Genomic DNA, 21,586 nt, shown 5'->3' on the forward strand with positions numbered 1-21,586 from the left:
TAGCCAAACCCTTCACCAGTATGTATCAGAAAAAGAAAAAGGGAAGAAAGATGAAACTATTTCTTCAATCCACACAACTCTACAATTTCTGCCATGCAACAAGACATCAAAAGACCAGTCTCATGTAATCTATATACAGATCAGACTATCTGGAAGATCATGTCTCCATGCTAAAAGTGGATCTGCCCATGGCAACTTCAGCAAATTGAAGGTTGCATAGCTAACTCTGAAGGTTCCCTCTCATGCACCAAGAGGAATTTGGTTGTAAAATTTACCATACCATCACAAATACAAAACAGTGAAAATGCTAAAAAAAATGACAGAACCAAAAGTATGCGTGTCATCGTGCAACATGACACTTATAACTCAACAGGACTGAACATATCATTATACTTGGTTGCAATGTTTCTAGCACAGGCACAAAATCAGCAGAGTTGTTCAGAAGTGAAAGGAAATGTGGGTTTTTCCATATTTTTCCAACCTGCACAATTTGAAATCAATATTCCATACTGGGAGGAGAAGGAAAGAGGTGAGAGACTTACGTAAAGCATGCCATTCATCTTGACGGATGGTCTTAGTAATGTTGTAGGTTAGATTCTTGGGAATGGTTGCTGAGGAGTAGTGGTACTTGATGTATGAACATTGGTCAATGGCTCCTGCAAAAACAAGATATGGAAAACATAACATGATTGATGCCACAATAATTCTATTTTGTTAAATGAAGTGTTACATCAGATCAGTATGAAGCATCATTAAGGATATTGCAAACAGTTTACTTGGATACAAAATGGGCAAGAGATCTATTTGAATATTTTGTCTTTCGCTACACAAATCTTTTACAGCCTCATATTTTCATTAAATCCCCAAGTTGTCTCCATTGATTGCCAGAGTTGATTCAGTTAATTTGGCTGGGGAGATGGGTGCCCTCTTCCTTTCTTACTGCTTTATGTATGTCCCTCCCAAAGCTGCAGCTCAGGGGACGAGGATGGCTATCACAGTTAGAAAGATATACTGTTCTTCAGGGAAAGGTATACTGCTAGAACCTCCATACAAAATCATTCCTCAAGTAATTCATTATAAGGGAATTTTTCCCATTGGGCTCTTTCATTGGCAATACTGCCATCACCATTAAGAAGGAATACACCCTTGACCTGGACACCATCAAAGTTGACACCAGCCAGAACATACAAAAACGTAGTGTAAGATTGGAAGAGGTGGAGAAACTTGACCCATAGAATTGCCAAGAGTTGGACATGACTGAATGGATAACATCATCATCATATCTTTGACAAAGTTCTGTGAATTTATCCTTCCCTTAGAGAAATGTGGAGACATCATCCACCCAATTTCCCCTTTGATGGAGAAATTTCTATCCACCATTAGTATTAGCAAATATATCTATTAAACAGTGCTGGTGGTCCTCAAACTACAGAAGACACACAAAGGTCCTGATGCCAATGAAAGGACAGGATAGGACAGGACAGGACAGGACAGGACAGGATAGGACAGAACAAAATAGAAAGATAGAATAAGGCTTGGCAGATACAGCCATACTGTGAGGCAAAATAAGAGAAATCATGAAAATGTAGCTTCTTGCCTTAGTAATATAATTTTTAACCACAGGCAAAGGAAGTGAATCCTTAAGTAAATAAAAAGTAAATTCCTAGACCCATTCATATACAAATCAAAATCATTCTTATGATTAATAAATAAATGCTACCTAATCGGATTACATCCCTAAATAGATTTTCATTATTTCCTCATGTTGCACAGACAGGACTGAGACTGAGAAACTGTAGTTTTTGCTAATGATTCCCCAACTGCCCTTTTAGCAATAGATTGCTTCCGTCCAATTTTCACTCCTGGAATTTTAGTCCTTGTCTCTGGAGTAGAAATCTTTTCAACTGCTATTTCTCCTTAATCTTCTTCTGCCCAAGGTAAACATACTTCTAGATTTCCTCCTGGGATTTGAGATTTGGTTACCAGACCTCATTGTTGTTGTTTTTCTCTAAATATACTCTAGATTGCCAGTGATCTCTCTAAAAGACCCACAACTGAATATAGTATTATACTTTCAATCTTACCAAGTGTAGAATAGAAGCAAATTATCATTGCAGAACTCAAGGGTCCATAGCTACAATCTCAAATTTTGAAACTGACAATGAGATCCTTCCCACGGCTGTTACATGGGGCAGGGTAGTGTTTTCACAAAATCTTTGCCACAGCAGGCATTGCACATCATGAAATATTAGCACCACAGCTAGGCTATAAAACCATTGATGATTTAACTATCTGGCAACAAAGAGGTAAAGATCTAGTGATCATCTGCAGCCCAGATATAACCTAAGAAATATCCCTTAACAAGAAAGCAAATCATCCTAAGCCCCAACCCAACCTCATATTCAAGATACTTTTTATTATCCCAATTGACTCACTTTCTCCATTTCTCTCTCTAGTACAATTGATAGATCTACCGTATTTGGACTGTAGAAATCCTGATAGCCACTAGCTACTCAGCAAAGAGTATTTCTGTATCACTTTGCTGCTCTTTTGTGATCCTTTGTAATTTTGCAACACAGATATAATAGCTAATAACTGGGCACACTTTCAAACAAAACACTGGATTATAGTCACCCATCATTTTTATTTCCTAGATAACAATATCCATGAGGACAATATGAGATTTAGGGCATTTTGGGGGGCAAAATGTTTTTATTTACTTGTTTATTGCACTTGAATACAGCTCAGTGCCAAGAGTTTCAGTGGTTTACAAACTAACATTTAAAACATCCATCCACAGTTCAATGGGAAATGCAGAATTAAAACATCCACAGTAAATATAACAATAATTTAAACTTAAACTTAATTTCAGTAATTTGGTGGAGACACTCATGCTTTGTTTGAACACATGCTGGTTTTCCTTTTAAAATTAAAGAATCTATTAAAATCAAAATTTAATCTATTAAAATCAAAATTTGATGAATGTATGCTGGTAGCAAGGTACATCACCTGAATTTTCTGAACATGATTCTGTAAGTGATCTTGGCATATGATATTTGATTCATCATGATTTTATTTTTCACCATTTCTCTTTATCCAACAATTTTTAGAGAACTGTTAGGTCCTAAAACAGCACTTGGCATGAATGCACCAGAAATATCGGAGGATGAGTCAAGCATTGTGCAACTAAATTACTAGTTACTAACAACATAGGCGGGTTCACAACTTCCCAAGTTACCAGAGGTGTTCATTGTTTGCTTTCCTTGCATGCTCCTAACATTCTGCCTTTGACAGCAATTAGATTAGAGAAAGGCAAATATTATAGGGGGGAAAGCACAATATTTACATAGGCGCCCGTCTGCCCTGACAGCATGGTGGGCTCTGTTCTGTGCCTTTACCATCTGGGCACCAAATGCACATCCAGAATGAAAGTTTACAACTAAGAACTGTACTTAAAATGCAACACTGAAATGATCTTTCCTCTTTCCCCCACCCCACTCTAGAACATGCTGACGTATTTTATGCCAAGGATGTGCAAGCTTTAAGGGGAATAAAAACCACACTTGGCTTTGAGGAATATGTTGGGCTCAATCCGAAAAGGAGGTTGGGTCAGGAGATAAATAGATGGGACTAGAACAGATGGTCATTAATGTGTTTATTCTTTATGCGTTTAATGACTATTCTTCCAACAGAATTACACTTAAGGTTAACCATCTCTTAAAATGTGGGAAGAGAGTGAAAAGAATACAAATTACAGATTTCTTCTTTGCAAAGGATAGAAGACAGGAATAGCCTCATGTATTATTGTAGAAAGAATTTATCCTCATCTTCATGTAGGTTCTTTACCTTACCAAACAAGATCCTGGTCACTCTTTGTTTAAATCAGAGACTCAATGATGGTCTGTTTTATCACATGTCATAACTGGATAGTATAAGGGGACCCTTTAAAAGATTAAGCATCAACAGGCAGCAGTCCAAGAAGCCAACTGTTTTTACACTATGCATGTACAAATATTGATTACAAGAAAATGAGCCAACGGGTAGAAACTGCAGGAAATGGGTTTTTGTCATATGTCAGAAGAATTGATCTCATATTAAGAGCCAGAGGATGGTGGAACAAATCAGAAAATGTTAGGTTCTCCTTCATTAGAACTAGTTAAATGGTGGTTGAATGCCCATCTGTCAGGAAAGTGTTTTTACAACCTATGTTGTAGATTCTACGCGGTGCTATATTTGGCCTAAAATAGCCTTTTCCCAATCCAAATGGACTCCAGATGTGCTAAGATTAAAACTCACAGGACTTCAGACCAGCATAGTTTTTTGCCATACTGCCTGGAACATCCAGGAGCTACTATATAATACAACACATCTGGAGGACACAAAGTTGGAGGACCAGATGATCCCCAAACTTCCAGCTATAAAATTCTATGAACCTCAAAGCCAAAAAGTCTTTTTTAAAAAAAGCCTTCTTCCTCTGTTCCCTTTCAATTTCTTAACTCCCCACTATAATACAGTATAAGTGAAAGTAATTATATATAGTGTATAAAACCTGGGACACAATAACTATTTTTAAGTGTCTAGATGAAGCTATTGACAGGCAAGAATTAATTGCACTGTTTTTCCTTGTTCTTGCTTTGATTTTTTACAAACACAGTTACTGTATTCGTCACTTACCAACTAGTCAAAGTTATAACAGATACCCCCCACCCTCCCAAAAAACTAGTTATGACCTGGTTTTGAAGTTACGATAGCTGCACACAAACACACACACACACACACACACACATACACACAGTCACATGACTGCATTTTGGGCATTCAGCTCACCTTGTGGTTGTTTGTGGCATCTTGTGGTTATCTGACTGTGATTTGTGACATTCTTTGCCAGTTTCTGGCATTTAATTCCAGTTTCCAGCAAAAAAATGCCCATGGGGAAAATGAATTCACTTAACCATGGTGTTTGCTTTACAACTGTAGTGCTTGCTTAACAACTGCTGCAAAAATGTCAAAAAAAATCAGGTCCAGTCATGTGATGCTATCAAGCAGGTAACTAGGTGTGGCTCAGCGCGAACGAAGAGACAGAGTCTAGATCAGTGATAACGAAACTTTTAGAGACCGAGTGCCCCAAAACCGCCCCCCCGTCCCCGCTTTGCCCTGCCCGCTGGACCACCCATCTCCACGGCCCGCCACAGATCACCCAGGCAGCCCAGCAGCACCATGGTGGCCACGCCCTCCGCCCATTCCCCACAGCATCATCTGCGTGCGATGGGGTGCAAGGGCGGAGTCTTGTCCCCACTGCCCGGCTACCATGTCCTTGGCTCCACTGCTTCATATGGGCTGCACCCGGGGGCAACTCTCCTCCAGGGGGGCTGCTGGGGAGGAGGGGGCCATGGGAGGAGGCGGGGCTGGAGCAACAGTGTGTGTGCCCACAGAGAGAGCTCCAAGTGCCGCCTCTGGCATCTGTGCCATAGGTTCGCCACCACTGGTCTAGATCCTCTCTCTAAATAACACATTTATTTGATACTAGACAAAGGTGGGTCCTCCTCCATTAGACTGGAAGAACCCTGAATGCAATTCCAAACAAGTATATATGTTTTGTTAGTGACATTGCAGGAATACGACCATGCTAGATAAGATACAGAAGTTGCAAACATACTTATGCACACACCCACTTGTTTTTCAGCCTTGCTGGTAGGTTCTTATCAGAATCTCCAGGTCTCTTAAGGGTTGGATTTCATTTTTATCATTTTGATACAAGAACCTCCTGACCAACTATCAGAATTGTCAGAATCTTGATTAGCAATGCCTCCGATTACAACTGCAAAGACTAATAACCATAATTCCTCATTCAATTATGGTTGTAAGTCAAGGGCTACCTGTATACTTTTTGAGCTGATTTAATAAATATTAAAATGTAACAAATCTCGCTCTGTAGCTTCTTTGGAAGTGTATGAGAATATCCTGTGTTGTGAACTCTACTGCTTTGTTTCTTATGCTGTTGTTTCAATTCTTTGTGTGGCTAACTGCAATGTGCCAGCTGCGACAGGCACTCTGGTTCTTAACTGTAGTGGTTGTTCACTTACAAGGTTTGCCCTTAAGAGTCAATTAGAATCAGTCGTTCAGCCTCAAGATGCATAGTTCATACCTAACTCTCACTGGCAAATGTTTTAAAACTGTTATTCTTTGGAACCAGATTGAATTCAGCAAATCAGACTACCCGACCAAAAAAAAATCAGCAACCACACCTTACTTTCCCCCACAAACCCTACACCCCTACAAATCATCTCAAGAAACAGTGACAATATCAGCAATGCAACAAGATCTGAACTTGTCCCCCAACTCCCAGGCTGTTTCTTTTGTGAAAGGAATTAACAAAAGTTTATTTGTGACAAAGTCTCAAACAGAGTCTTGGAGAGGAGGTCAAAATCAGAAGGAGGAGACCTCCTTTGAACAGGGTTGTGATGGCGCCCAACATATGTAACAAAAGGAGCAAGGCTTCCATTGCAACACTCCATCACAATCTTGCCAACTGTGCCTCCTTTCCTCAACTCCTGCAAACATTGCTGAGTCAGTAGTATAATCTCTAGTATGTTTTAAGTTACAACATTTGAGTTTAAATTATACAAATTTTTCTAAAATGTTTTGGGATGCATTTTATTTTTGCAATTCATACTCCTATAGCGTTATCTCCTAAAATGAGCATACAGTATGCAGATAAAGCTAGGACCCATACCATAAATTTGAGAGGACAATGTGATCCAAATGATTAATTTGCTCCATTTAGTGGATTGATGTGAAACATGTGAATCAGTTGATCATAATTAGTGGTCAACTAATGCTATGGAGATAGAAAATTCTGCCCCTTCCTCCCATACTCTCCAATCACATCAGTTCAAACCCCCCTTGGCAAAATCAGACCTTGACGTTATCCAGATGTTTTGAATCAATGCCCATTATTCCTAGTCTTCATAGCCAAATGAATAAGTTATTCTGCTTTCTGAACAGAGAAAGTGTCAGGTATCAGAAATCAGGAAATCCCGGCAGTTCAAATGAATATAAGAGTTTATTGCAAGCTTAAGCTTTCTACAAGAATCTGAACTACTAACAGTCAAAGTAAATTGGCAGTAGATAAGGGTAGAAAGAATTCAAGGTGGGCCGGACTTAGATCTCTTGTGGGAGTGAAGGGACTCGAGACTGATGATGTGTTTGTTCCTTCCCTCAGGCTCAGCCTGATTATCTCCCACAGAAAGGGTTTGAAAAATATCTTATTTCTAGATATGCATAAGATTCCTTTCTTATCGCCTGCCTTTATTAATCTTGCTAATAGCCTGAAGATTGCTAGAATATGCCTTAAACAGTTTTCCAATGTGGAACATATCTACCTTTTGTGGCTTTTCTATTATTTTAAACAATAATTTGTATTTGTTTTGTAAATCACCCAGAGTCTCCTGAATTGAATCAGCATATAAACTGGAGTAAATAAATAAATCCTAATACTAACCATTGTTTTTGTATTGTTCTCAACCCTCCTTCAATAATTAACTGGGTTAACAAATTACCTCCAGAATACCATAGCCAAATGGCCACCTTTCATCCTATCATCAGCCATAATCATTCCCAATCATTGTTTCTTTTTCCTAGGATTTGCTTCCTTAATCACATTGCTCAGTTTTGAAGAAGCTCCAGTCTACCTAATTCTTAGCTGATGAGTTGGCTCAAATAAAATAACAAAGTCCTCTTTACAAGTCCAGTTTTGTATGGAGATCTGATTGAAGACATGGACAAGTGTTCTATTAAAATTGAGAAATTAGATAGACAGACAGACAGACAGTCTAGCATTGCAAGTAATCACGTGGAGGTAGGGAGCAAATACTGTGATGAGCAAGGTCTTCCTTCCTTCCTTCCTTTCCTTCCTTCCCCCCTCCCTCCTCCCTTCCTTTCTTCAAGATAGATTGGCCAAGTTATATGTAGTGGTCTACTACATCTAGTTCTTCTCCAGATACTTTTTTCTCTTTTGGTGAATTTATTAAATATAGCATGGCTCTTTTTCAGGTTTATTTGTAAGCCAAATGATTCTCCTGCTTTGTGCAGCTCTTGTATGTGTCTTTGTAGCTCTTCTGAGTCTTGTGAGAAGAGAACAACATCATCTGAATCTATAAAGGAGCTAAATTATCATTTACTTAATCACAATTTATTGAAAAACCTCATTTCTGGATGCACAAAAGATCAAAACCATGACCTGAGATTTACAAATCACAATAGCTGAACTAAGCCAACAATGAAACAAACAATATAATAGCAAAATATAATGTGCCTCTAAGAACTGAATTTTCACATGGGGATTACAATTAAGGCTACCTCATATAGGCACCCACCCACACATACATACATACATACATACATACATACATACATACATACATACATACAGTACATACATTTAAATTTATATCCCATCTATCTCATCCTGAAAGCAACTTGGGTGGCTAATTATCACTGGAAAATGACATTTTTTACAAAGCCTCAGAAACTGAGAAGCAAAAGCCATTAAGGCCAACTCAGAGACTTGTTTCACCTGACAATTAGCCTTCATCAGGCAGAAGACACTAACGATGAAAACTTAGAAGCTTTTATTCCCTTCCCTCATCTCACTGTTTTACAGGCAATGAAGTTTTAAATGTTTTTCTTCTGCTTGTTTGGAGAAAGAAATTAAATGATCAACAGAGGATCACTATCTGTGTGTCCACAACCTGATTAACTGGGTCAACAAAGCAATTAATGTGCTTTGAGAACACGAAAAAAGAGGTCAATTTTACACAGTCAATTAACCTCCAGAGGGTTAAATTCAGCCTTAAACAAATCCAATCCTACACAGGGTCAAAGCAAACCCATTTAGTCTGTTGTGTTTGTGAAAACTCCCAAACCCAAATAATTAATCTGTTTTGTATATCTGATCTTTTAAGAACCTAGTATAATGGCTCATGGATGTTTCCATATCACACTTAACTAGGTTAAGTAGCCAAGACAGACCTATTGCATCATGCCCAGCAAATATAGAAGGGCAATTCCACAGGTTGATTCTTACCCCAGAGGGGATTAACTACCCAAAATAAGACTGAACAATATGTCACCAATGCAATGAGAGGGATAACACTTCACCTCTCTTATCACCAAGGAGTATGCCAAATATGGTTATGTACCCTGCTCTGTCAAATTCACTGTTAATTGTCCTCCACCGATACTCCTGCTTCTACTACCTCATCTCCTGGAGGTCCTTGGACAACCAAGAAGGTAGTCAAGAGCAAAAAGCTGCTCAAATAATTTCATTCAGATTTGCCAATGGCAAAACAAATCCGTGACAACATCACCCAAAAGATTGTCAGGAAATTCCCTGATGACCCATCAGAAGTTCACTGGATCCATGAGGCATCTGGGAGAGACCAGATGAAAGGAAGGAGGGCAATAATCTCATCTAGTCAGAAATTGATCTGACAAAAGAATGATGACACCTTGATATCCAGAACATTCAACAAGTGTCCCAAACTAAAGATAAGGCCTAACATGTGATCACCTATGTATACTCGTGCTGACATCACCTGGGCCAAACCCATGGCTGCTATGGAGCTGCCCATGAACTCTCAGTCCTCGAGTTACAACAGTTTGTTTACAACTGTTACAACGGCACTGAAAAAGTGACTTATGGCCATTTTTCAAAGTTATAATTTTTGTAGCATCCCCATAATCATGTGATCAGAATTCAGAGGCTTGGCAACCAGTTCATATTTATGACCGTTGCTGTTTCCCAAGGTCATGTGATCACCTTTTGCAACCTTCTGACAAGCAAAGTCAATGGGGAAGCCAGAGTCACTTAACAACCAGGTAACTAACTTAACAACTGCAGTGATTCACTTAACAATTGTGGCATAAAATGGGACAAAACTCACTTAACAAATGTCTCAGTTAACAACAGAAATTTTGGGCTCAATTGTCATTGTAAGTCAAGGACTACCTGCAACCACTCTTCCAATGCCACCTCCAAGTCAGTGACCAAGTCAAATGAAAAAAAAGAAGGAATACAAAGTTGATTTATTTGACCATGGTTAAAATGGGATATATTGCTGTTTTGGGTGTATTTGCTGATATTTTTCTGGGAAAATATTAGTATTGGTTTTGTTACATGTTATAGGCCTTCTCTGCTGTTGCCCCTACTCTCTGAAACCTCTGAGACTGGACCCAACCCTCCTATCCTTTTGTAAGGGCCTAAAGAATTGACTCTGCCAATTGACCTGGGACCCTAATGGGAGAACTGTACAATGTACAATCTGTTGATTGAGTAACAACAGATCCCACCTCCCCCATTCTGCCCCTGCTCTCCCCACCTGTCCTTCATTTTTAATTATATATACACATTATATATACACATAAATAAATTAAAAGAATTAAAAATCAAGGACAGATTGATTTTTATATTTATCTTTTTTACTGTAAGCTGCCCAGAGTTACCTTATGATAAGATGGGCGGCCAATAAATTTATATATAAATTATTTTTATAAATATTATATAACAATATAACCTATTCAAATAAACATTCCCTATCTCAACTCTTAACTATATGAAAAAACACAAAACTGGATTTAACAAGACAAAGGGATATTTCTCCTTTAAGGAGAACAAGCTCACAATAATTCCTTACTATATAAATTAATTGGCTGCCCATCTTACCATAAGGTGACTCTATGTTTTTGAAATGTATTATATAACTAGCTGTACCCGGCCACGCGTTGCTGTGGCTCAGTCTGGTTAGCATGTGTTGTTTTTACGTCCAACAGATGGTGCTGTTTTTCAAAAAAGCATGTTTTTACCTGTCACAGGTGTGACATCTATGTAATAGTAGGTATATAAAAACACGCACGTATTCGAATGCAATGTTGTGTCAAAATTTCAAAGCAATCAGTGAAGAACTTTCGGAGATTTAAGATTTTGAACAAATGAACATTTACATTTTTATTTATATAGATAGATATATCCTTTAAAATTCTAAAAATTGGAGGTTGATAGATATATACGTATAATTTCCTTATAGTTATGTTTCCTAATCTGAGAGTATTTAAACTGACTTTGTATTGAACAGTATTTTTACTTAAAGTAAGGAATTTTTGTGAGCTTGTTCTCCTTAAAGAAGAAATTATCCTTCTTGGTCTTGTTAAATTTCAGTCTTTTGTTAATATTAGGATACTGGGATTACTTTATGCCTCCTAAACATGGTTTTGCTTATAGTTAAGAGTTGAGATATGGAATGTTTATTTGAATAGGTTATATTGTTATTTGGAGTGATTCGCTTTGGATTGTCATCTGGAATAGAAAATATGCATTTAGGTTTGCTTACAATTAATATGATGTTTAAGCCTTTTTTCTATAGTTACTTTATATATTTTAATCGGATATCATTTAAATTAGCTTCCTATCTAATTGCCTTCTACTCTATTTAAAGGAGAAACTGACCCTTTCTTACATGTTAAACTTCAGTTGTTTTTGTTCACATTAGGATATAAAAACTACTCTACTTTAAGTTTTCTGAATGGACTTGCTCAAACTAAGAGTTGAGATGTGGAATGATGAGTTTTATATATGTTAATTAATGTTACTATTTTAGGGGTATGTTTGGACTTTTTGCTGACACCTGGATACGAGAAGATGTTTGCCTATAGTTAAGAAATGAGTTATGGGTTGAGGAGTTTTATAGATGTTAATTAAGAGAAACTGAAGAGATTGTGAAATTGTTTATCCTTATAATGAGGGCAGGAAGTTGCTTCTTAGTGTTGTTGTTTTTTCTTTTTCTTTTTTTTTGCTTCCTTGCATCATTTTCTTTTTTTCTTTTTTTTTAGTTTCTGTTATCTTTTATAAAATTATTACAAAAAATATGATGCAAGCAACTTCCTTAACACAACTTAGATAGAAAATGAATATTATGCCTTATGTATAATATTGTCTAATGCATAAAAAAATAGGTTCAAAATAATAGACCAACAGTTCCATCAATTATCACAACAATCCTTGCACAGTGGTGTTTGCAAAAGCAGATCATTGTTTTATTTATGTTGTGAGGAGGGCTATCCTGGAGACAAGACAAATTGACTAATTTCAAGTTATTTAACAAAATGAAATCAGGGCAGAGATTTGAACTATGGAATTTTGAGCAGCTTACATTATAACATAATATATTAATAGTAAGATTGAAGGTTCTGGTCACCTTGATTATATCAAGCACTGGGAAATCAGGAAATCTAGGCAGTTCAAATAAATATAAAGGTTTATTGCAAGCTTAAGCTCTACAAGAATCTGAACTACTAACTACTAACTACTAGCAAATTGGCGGTAGATGAGAATCAGTGGAATTCAAGGTGGGCTGGACCTCTATCTCTTGTTGGCATGAAGGGACTCAAGACTGATGATGCATTTGACCCCTCCCTGGGGTTCAGCCTGGTCATCTTCTACAGATCACCTAACAGATTCATCTCAAGTTACCTTTACATGTATATTTTCTCCATGTAATTGAAACTGCTATCTTAACAAGTAGCCAATTTAGTTTCACCAGGAGTGTAAGTAGGAGACTATGAAATCATAACGACCCGATGCACAGGACACACTAAACCAGAAATCTACAAATCTTTGAAATCGTTGGGCACAACTTATTGTATATTTTTGAAATGTGTTACAAAGCAGATCAGAGTTCCCTTGAGGTAAGATGGGCAGCCTATAAATTTTATAAACAAACAAACTTTCTGACTGACTTAATGGTTATGGCTAATCACAAAATACATATTCTTCAGAAATTAAGATACAATCACCTAACAATTTTTTAAAGAATGTCTCTGGGATACATATAAACTTTGTGCTGAGGTGCGTTTAGCGGCAAGCTAGGAACTGGTTGTGGTGTCCTAGATGTCAACTGACCATAGACCAGGGGTCCCCAACCCCTGGTCCATGGACTGGTACCAGGCTGTGGCATGCCAGCAACTGGTCCGCACAAACAAGCAAAGCCTCATCCGCAAGATGCAGGCAGCACACAAAACCACGCCCCCTCCGATCCACGGAAAAACCTCTCTCCATGGAACCGGTCCCTGGTGCCCAAAAGGTTGGGAACTAGGGACCGGTTCCATGTAGAGAGATTTTTGCCATAGACCATATCTGAAATTGTTAGCATTTATTTATTTAACTATTTTATAAACTTATTCATCAATTAATGAAACTGAGTGGTCTCAAAGAAGAATGTAACATTTCAGAATTCTCCAGACCATTTCATCTCCACAGCTGAAATATTTAGCACAAATTTAATAGATTCCTACACTGAAAAAAGACCCTTTAAAAATAAGTTAAAATGTCTTATAGACACCAAGAAATGTTTTTCAGATACCTATCATATGCACACTAAGCCTCCCAGGGTGGGGAGTTCTTTATCAGTCTATAACTAAGTCTTATTGTAAGTTAAGTTATCTTAATCACGATTTCATATAACAGTTTAAAATTAGTGTAATTATTATCTTGCTAGCAACCGTTCAATGAAATTAATGTTGAGTGCAGCAACAGCTGCAAAATGATACTTCGTCAACATTTCTGCTTGGTTTTTCACATTCTCCTTCAAAATCGCTTTCTCTTAAAAATAAATTCACTTCTTCCACTTCATCTAGGATGGTTCAAATTCTGGTCAGGACATCATGTGCTTTTTTGTTTTTATTTTTTAAAAAATCTAGATAGCATGAGGGACCACAAAGGTTGCTGAGAAGAAGAAAGGAGGGGACAAAAAAAACATCTTACGGATTTTATCACTGAGGGATATCAAAAGCAGTGTCACTTATAATATAGTTATGAAATTCTGGAACCAGATCTGAAAGGAAATTTAGAAGCCACAAAGAAGTTTAGAATCATACCTGACCACCATCCAGTTTCCCTGGGTTATCCTACGGTTTATTTGCAAATGGAGTACAATGTGTATATTTGAAGTTATCTAAGAACTTGAAAGTGCTTTAGAATGTTAACCATTTTACTGAGTTTTAGAAATACAATTAAAATGATGTTATGTGAATGAGTCATGTGTATACCCTAGGAATTTCAGATGTAACTCTGATAATTCCTGCTACACAGCACTTTTGATGGAAATTTTGATGAGAAAGTATCAACCTAGGAAAATAATCAAATTCTTCAAAATCATCCATTAAAAAAAGGACATATCCACAAAGGAATTAGTGTTACCTCTCAGCTCCCCAAAGCTTAGCAACAGAAAGCTGAAAACAACTATAACAAAGCAACAGCAAAAAAAAACCAATCATGGAGAATACATAATTCAGACTTCTCCACCTTTGCTGGTCCTTTGGAATCCAATGTATGTGAAAGCTGCTAAATTAAGGCTGAAGAAAATGGCAAAGCTGACAGAAACATTTGAAAACCAGGAGACTGAGACTTCTAGTCCCACTTTAGCCATGAACACTAGTTTGTTGGCTTTGAGCAAGTCTCTCTCTCAGCCCAACTCATCTCAGAGGTTTGTTGTTGTGGGAAAACTAGAAGGAGGAAGAGTACAGAATAGAATAACAGAGTTGGAAGGGACCTAGTCCATCTTAGGCAGGAAGCCCTATACCGTTTCAGACAAATGGTTGTCCAGTCTCCTCTTTAAAACTTCCAGTGTTGGAGCATTCACAACTTCTGGAGGCAGATTGTTCCACTGATTAATTGTTCTAACTGTCAGGAAATTTCTCCTTAGTTCTAGGTTGTTTCTCTCCTTGATTAGTTTCCATCCATTGTTTCTTGTCTTGCCATCAGATGCTTTGGAAAATAGCTTACCTCCCTCTTCTTTGTGGCAACCCCATGTTCACTGTCTTGAGTTTATAAAAATAATAAAGACGGGATAAAAAAAACTTAAATCAAACATCTCAATTAAGAGACTGAAACAAATATATATGTGGGTTAGCAATATATTTGATTTTTCTCTTTTGATCTAAGTGTGTAATCTGCTAAAAATTCCTAGTGCAAACCTTATTAACATGCCTGAGAATTCTGCAAGAAATAATCTCCCCAGGAGAAGCTTGAAGACAGCACAGAGACAGCAGGTCAGCTCTTCATAATTTATTAGATTAAAAAGAAGAAACTCAGCATTATGAAACCCCAAGGGTTTCTAATGACTATTTCAGTCCAAATGAGTGAGCAAACAGAATAGGAAAAAAGGGGGAGAACAATCCCTTGACACTTAGCCACAATCCAACATAGATGCCTCCAGTCTTGAGTAGTATCGCCTTTCATAAATTGTTGAAATTGTAATTGTTTTACTTGAGTTAAGATTAGTGGGTATATTCTATAGAATTAGACTGATAATTTTCTATACCCAGAGCTACCTTATCGGTGAGAGAAATGGCAAATAATAAACCATAATTTCCCCCATTTATTGTTGATTAAGTTTGGGTTTTTGAGGAATTTAGAGTTTTTTCTTTGAACACAGTTAAAGGACATGGATGCATTTTTAGAACAGAAGAATGTGTAAGAAAGAATTTGGTAACTGAAACTGGAAAATATTTGTCCATTTTCTATTTCCTTTGTCATAGATGCTTATGAATCAAGCACAAGCCCATCAGTTATTTTTTGTCTTATCATATATATTTCTAAGGAAATACTTCGGGGGTTTTCTGTGGAATCTTGGTGCTCTTTGAGCTTGGTTGTTTCCTTGCAGACATTTCATTACTCAACTAGGTAAGATAATCTGTGCAAGTGAGTATGGGGTTTAATCCCTGCTTATATACAATGTCTTGGCCTGCCATTGTTGATGGATATGGGGTAGTTCTATAACTACCTTGGAGAACTACCTTTGAAAGTTACCTTCTGGAATTACCAAGGAGAAAACCATACCTCCACCAAACCAACATTATCAGGGCAAATTTGTGTATATAAACAGAGCACTGATTATCTTACCTAGTTAGGTAATAAAGCATTTGTAAACAATCAAGGTCAAAGACCACCAAGGACTTCACAATTCAACCTTGAGCTCCATGTATTCTCTTCTATTGTAATTTTTTCCTGTTTTTAATTGTAGATCTTCATACCATGAACATACCTCTGGAACATCAATGATTTTAAAAAAAATATTTCAAAGAAGTCTGTCATGGTTCCGACAGATGAAACTCTTTAAAAGAACTTCGAGGCATTGTTTACCTTAATGAATCTTTTATTCGAGAAACAAAGCACCGGAACTACATAGTTAAAGCCAAAAACTGAATTCCCCTCCCCCCCTGCACAAAGTAGCAAAGCACAATTCCCTCCTCCAATTAACAGTCATAAATCACATTCCCCAATTAGCTTGAAGCGCGGACTTTCTCCCGAGCTCTCTAGCCCACCAAATCCTTATCAGCTCTGGGCGCAATAACCTTGATTCCCATGGCTAAATTATTGTTGTTATGACTAGCTGGACTCTCATTCACATCCCCCTCCCAGCATCATCTAACTCTAAAAGCGAAAGAGAAACGATGGCTACATTTCCATCTGTTGTCAAAGCAAGAACATCCAATGTTAGCAGCGTTGACAAAGTCAATGAAATGTGATGGTCAAAACATAGGACTAGGACCAGAAAGTTCAGGCTAAAATCCCCACTTGACTAGGAAACTTACTGGGTGATATGGGGCAAGTCCAAACTATCACACATGGTTGATGTCCAGAGGTGGAACAACATCCATGTCTATTCAGCTACTGCAACCTCTACTATGACTTCTGGATTTATTGCTATTGATATTCTTGGCAATTTGTATTCCATAGTAGCCAATCACACAATAAGTAACATCAATAAATGGTCTCATTGCACAATTGCAGCCCATCATGTAAAGGCCTTGTCCATTTTGAACTGAGGAGTTAACAGGTAATACGTTTTTTTAAAAAAATGAGGTTTTCGTTAACTGATGAAAAAGGGAGCAATCATAGGGAGCATTTTCAATATAATTGTGTCCTTCAAAACCCTCTTTTGCCCAAACATACAGCCTACACAGCATTATAAACTGTTCAACTGTCTTCAAAAGCTGTACAACATTTTGAGAGTTTCAAAGTCATAATACCACTGTAATATATTATAGTGATTCTAAAATATTCATGCTAAGCAATTAATTCTCAATTAGTTTTTTTCCAAGAGATGTTAGCTCTTTTCTTACATACTGTCCTCAACTGTTCCCCCTTTTTATTTAATTCCTAACATAATTGTATGCACTGAGAAATTCCAGTATAGTGAATAAATTCACTGCAGATTACAGGCAAAGGATCAAGATATCCTGATACTTCAGCACTGGACAGTTCCCAGCACATTGCTATTCCAACAGAAAGAAAATTACGGCCATGCTCACCTGCCATAGGGACAATGTGCCATTAAATTACCTCCACCTTACTGGGATTATAGCTAAATGCTCAATAAATTTTATCATACCATTTAATTTTATACACAGTGCTAAAAATCTGTGGGGTCGCGATCATCTCTCACATTGCTAAATATGTTCTCCTGCATAGAATATCTTTGTTTCCACAAGATCCTGAGAATGCTCATCTGTTTTTATTTTTAATGGGATGCAAGCTTCTTTGGGGCAGACATTCATACTGCTATAACTGGTGGGCCATATCTCTCATGCTAGCTGCCATATGCTTAGTATAACAAGAGAAGGTGGTCTCCAAACATACAATCAGAATCCTTATGCATCAAGCAATAAAAAGCCATATAACCAATATGGAAGCCACATGCTATATCTACTTGCTACTCTGCTTCTGTAGGAGAATAGGAACTGTAAGCACTTTCATCCACAACATTCCTATCAACAGAGTTATAGGTCAGTCATGCGATATAATTGAAGAATAAACAATCAGACAGTACTGTATATATCCTCTCATATATTAGAATGTGAACATATAATGGCAATGCATAGACAGTATAATTTCATAACCGTCATGGTCACTTACAAAACAATTGAATAACATTTTGAACCAAACAAGGCCCTCATGTTGACTCTAATGGAGCCTGCCCATTACGGTTGTAAGTTACAATGGTTTTGTTTTTTGCAGTGGTAGTTAAGCAAACCCATTGTTCCCTATGGTACAGTTTTGCCAAGTTCCAGTTTGAGGCAGAACTGTCATAAACTATGATCATGTGGCCATGGGATGCTGAATAAATGTGTTCAGGTTTCCAAGTGCCCTATCATCAGAATTTTGGATCCAGGTCCTAAGTCCCCTTTTTCAGGCAGGTCATAACTTTGAACAGTTGCTAAGCGACCAGTCATAAGTCAAGAACTATCTGTATACATTGTGGAGTTAAAAAGTTTTTAAAAGTGGTACCTGTGTATCTACTCACATTTGCATGCTTTCAAACTGCTAGGTTGGCAGAGCTGGGACAAGAACAGGAGCTCACCTGATCGTGGGTACTAGGATCTCGAACGGCCAGCCTTCCATTTGACAAGTCCAGCATCAACCACTAGGCCACCGCCCACCCCGTTTGACACACTGAACCGCAAATCAAACTCATGATTAAAGTTCATTGTGGAAGCCTGGAACTTTGGGTTAATTGTATACATTGTAGTAACATGCAATTGTACTACAACGTTGATAGAATGGCCAAAATGTATTTCCCCCTCTTTTTGTTTGAAATTAGTTTCCCCACTGCACTTTCTCCTTTTGTTTATCAATCTAAGGTATCACAAACAGAGCTCCCAGTTTCAGTGAATGGTCAAACCTGTATCAGATAGGCTAACATGTGAGGTAAAAAGATACAGGCAGGCTCATAAATCCAGCACTGGTTGTGTGACAATCTGTAGCAAAATAACGTTAACTGAATCTGCAGCACTTTGCTTTTTTTAAAATAAAACTGACTGAATGAACAGAGGTTGTAAATCACTATCAATATGAGCTTCCTTCCAAGCTCTGCCAACACTGCTGAACTAATGTCCCTAACTGAAAGCGGAATGGAATGTTTTATGAGCAAAAGATATGAATCAACAGGAACAATCCCACTGATTGTTTTGCCTTAGGAACAGCCAGTGCTATTTTTAAGATGGTAGAAAGCAGCAGCGATCTATCAGTCCTTCCTTCACTCACCATTTTCTTTTTGTATCTGCTATTATGAATAGTGATTTCCTCAAACAAAAGGGGATTTCATTGTGTGGTCAGTCAGGAATTCCATACCTTACCACCAAAACCAAAGAAACAAATGAAATGTCTAGAACAATTAGTGTTCTAAAATATCCACTCCAAGATAGGAAATTTGTACAACAAAGCTATTGTGCAGCAAAGCCTGGCGGAATATTTGTTATGTTCAGGTAAGGATGCAATTTATCCATTTCACTAGATTGCACCCATAAGTTGATGGTCCCAAAGATGCTTTTTCAAAACATAGGAGAATAAACCCATTAGGACAAAATTCAGCAGTCTATCTGCATTTGAAAGACAAAGGCCACCCTTTCGAAGACAGCAAGGTCCACATTCTGGACAGAGAGAACCACTGATTTGAAAGAGGGGTCAAAAAGGCTATCTACATTAAAATTAAACAGCCCTCTCTCAACTCTGTGTGTGTGTGTGTTCAACACCACCTATCTCCTTTTACAACCCAGTCCTTTTGGCAGTTCCAAGAAGGTTCCAATTTTCACTATTCAGGTAAACCTGAGGGCACAGATAAACCTCTAAGTAGCCTCAACAACTCTCAAAGAGTGTGTTAATGACTAGATGACTGCAAGGAATATAAATTCTTCTATTTTCTACCATTCAGTCAGAACTGAAGAAGCTTCTTGGATGAGAAGCAAAATGTCTTCAAGAAAAAACAAAGGAAGTCCAGTTGCTTTTTGAAAAAGCATCTTTGGGACCACCATGTCCTGGATGACTAAGAATCTCAACTGAATACTCTCTCTTTCTTCCATTCATGTGAAGAGTTCCTGAGGTTCTCAGAATTTCTTCTCTCCAAAAGGGGTCCCCCTTTTTTCTAGATTTGATCCAACTTGGCTGCTTAATCCCCCTCCCCACTCTTTTTATTTAAACAGGTACTGAAAGATCCTGGTCCACAATAGCAAAATTGCAGGTCAAGGCAGTGACTCATTCAGATAGTTGGGATAATGTTGAGTAAGTAATAACAGCCAAAAATGTCATGCTTAGCAAAGAGAGATCAACCATAGTTTAAATCACTTGGGATCTGCTCTTTTAAAAATCTGTCCAGCCTTTGATTGTTTTATAAACTGAATGTGTATAAATAACTCTGCCAAATTTGGTTTCATTCAGTTTTTTTTTCTTTTCCAAGTTTAAACTGTTCCTTTCTCACAACAGTTTGCAATGTACAAAAAGTATGCACCAGCATTTCTACCTTTTCTAATATCAAACATTTAAAAGGAGAATATTTGTAGCCCAGGGTTGAAATGAGGGGTCCTTTGTGCTCTCCGAGCATGATTGTTTTCTTGAAGTTATTTCATGACCCAAATTAGGCAACATCATCAATGCTAAGTGATGATCAGTGCTAAGCTTTAAAACACAGAATGCAGTAACCTTCCCTCCAAAATGGTACTTATTTATCTATTTACATTTGTATGCTTTCAAACTGCTAAGTGGGCAGAAGCTGGTGCAAATAACGGGAGCTCACCCTGTTGCGTGGTGCTTGGGTCTTGAACCCGGACAGTTTTTCAGCTGACAAGCCCAGCATCTTAACCATTGAGTATTTATTTATTTTATTTATTTATAAATTTGTTTGCCACCCATCTCACTGCCCACCTTACTTTTATTGTAGGGTTTATTTTATTATTTATTTTTCTATTATTTTTTATTATTTATTCCTTATTATTTATTACTCTTCCCTAAGATTCCTATGTGAAGGCCACTGAGAAGCTTCAACTGGTCCAGAATGCAATGGCATGGACATTGTGCTTCCAGGGGTTAGTTCACTATAAAATTCTACATGGCATAGGGTCCAGCTATTTGAGAGATTATCTATCTTCTGTCCAACCAATATGAGCTGATGTAGATACACTTCAGTTCTCTTTGATTAACCAGTGCCATCTGTTGGGACCCAGGATGCATGCCTTCTCTCTTGGGGCCCTATTCTCTGGCATAAGGTCCCCCCAAGATGTGATGTCCCTCACCCTGATGGTGTTCTCCCAGGTTTTTTGATATAGGGGATGGAATCTCTTGTCAGATGCATCTAGCATAGTTGCATATGTTTTGGTATTGATAAGATTAGGTTTCTATCTCATTTTTTTTATATTTTTCTTACTATTGTTGTGTAAAGAGAACATAGTTCTCTTTTTGTTGTGAACTACCCAGAATCAATCTGGAGTCAGGCAGTACCCATATCAGATCAAATCAGATCAAATCAAATCAAATCAAACTGTCTTACGAAATCCCAGACATTCTTGCCTAATATCCCATCCAAAATAGCCACTTCCAGTTGGGAACTCATGAGCTTTCCTGCAGGAGTACCCATATCTTCAGAAATTTGGCAGTCTTATGAGGATGTATTTTTTAATTTACATATTTGTTTAATTTGGGGTTTATGCAGACATCTTTCAGGTGTATTGCAAGAGCACTATGTCAACCTTGTCTACCACG

General features: G+C 37.6%; 1 protein-coding gene across 1 annotated transcript in view; it reads right to left on the reverse strand.

Annotated features, from left to right (window-relative positions):
• Nucleotides 1-542: 542 nt before the first annotated feature.
• TMEM178B (transmembrane protein 178B) overlaps nucleotides 543-21,586 on the reverse strand; it is a gene marked incomplete at its 3' end in the record, with an annotated part of 67,704 nt that continues 46,660 nt past the window's right edge. Inside the window, exon 2 of the mRNA XM_015817222.1 lies at nucleotides 543-656. Within this exon, the coding sequence (XP_015672708.1) occupies nucleotides 543-656 (114 nt within the window). The remainder of the gene's footprint in view (nucleotides 657-21,586) is intronic.

This window comes from Protobothrops mucrosquamatus, unplaced genomic scaffold, assembly GCF_001527695.2.
Source record: "Protobothrops mucrosquamatus isolate PMUCROS unplaced genomic scaffold, P.Mucros_1.0 scaffold_126, whole genome shotgun sequence".
Lineage (NCBI taxonomy): Eukaryota > Metazoa > Chordata > Lepidosauria > Squamata > Viperidae > Protobothrops > Protobothrops mucrosquamatus.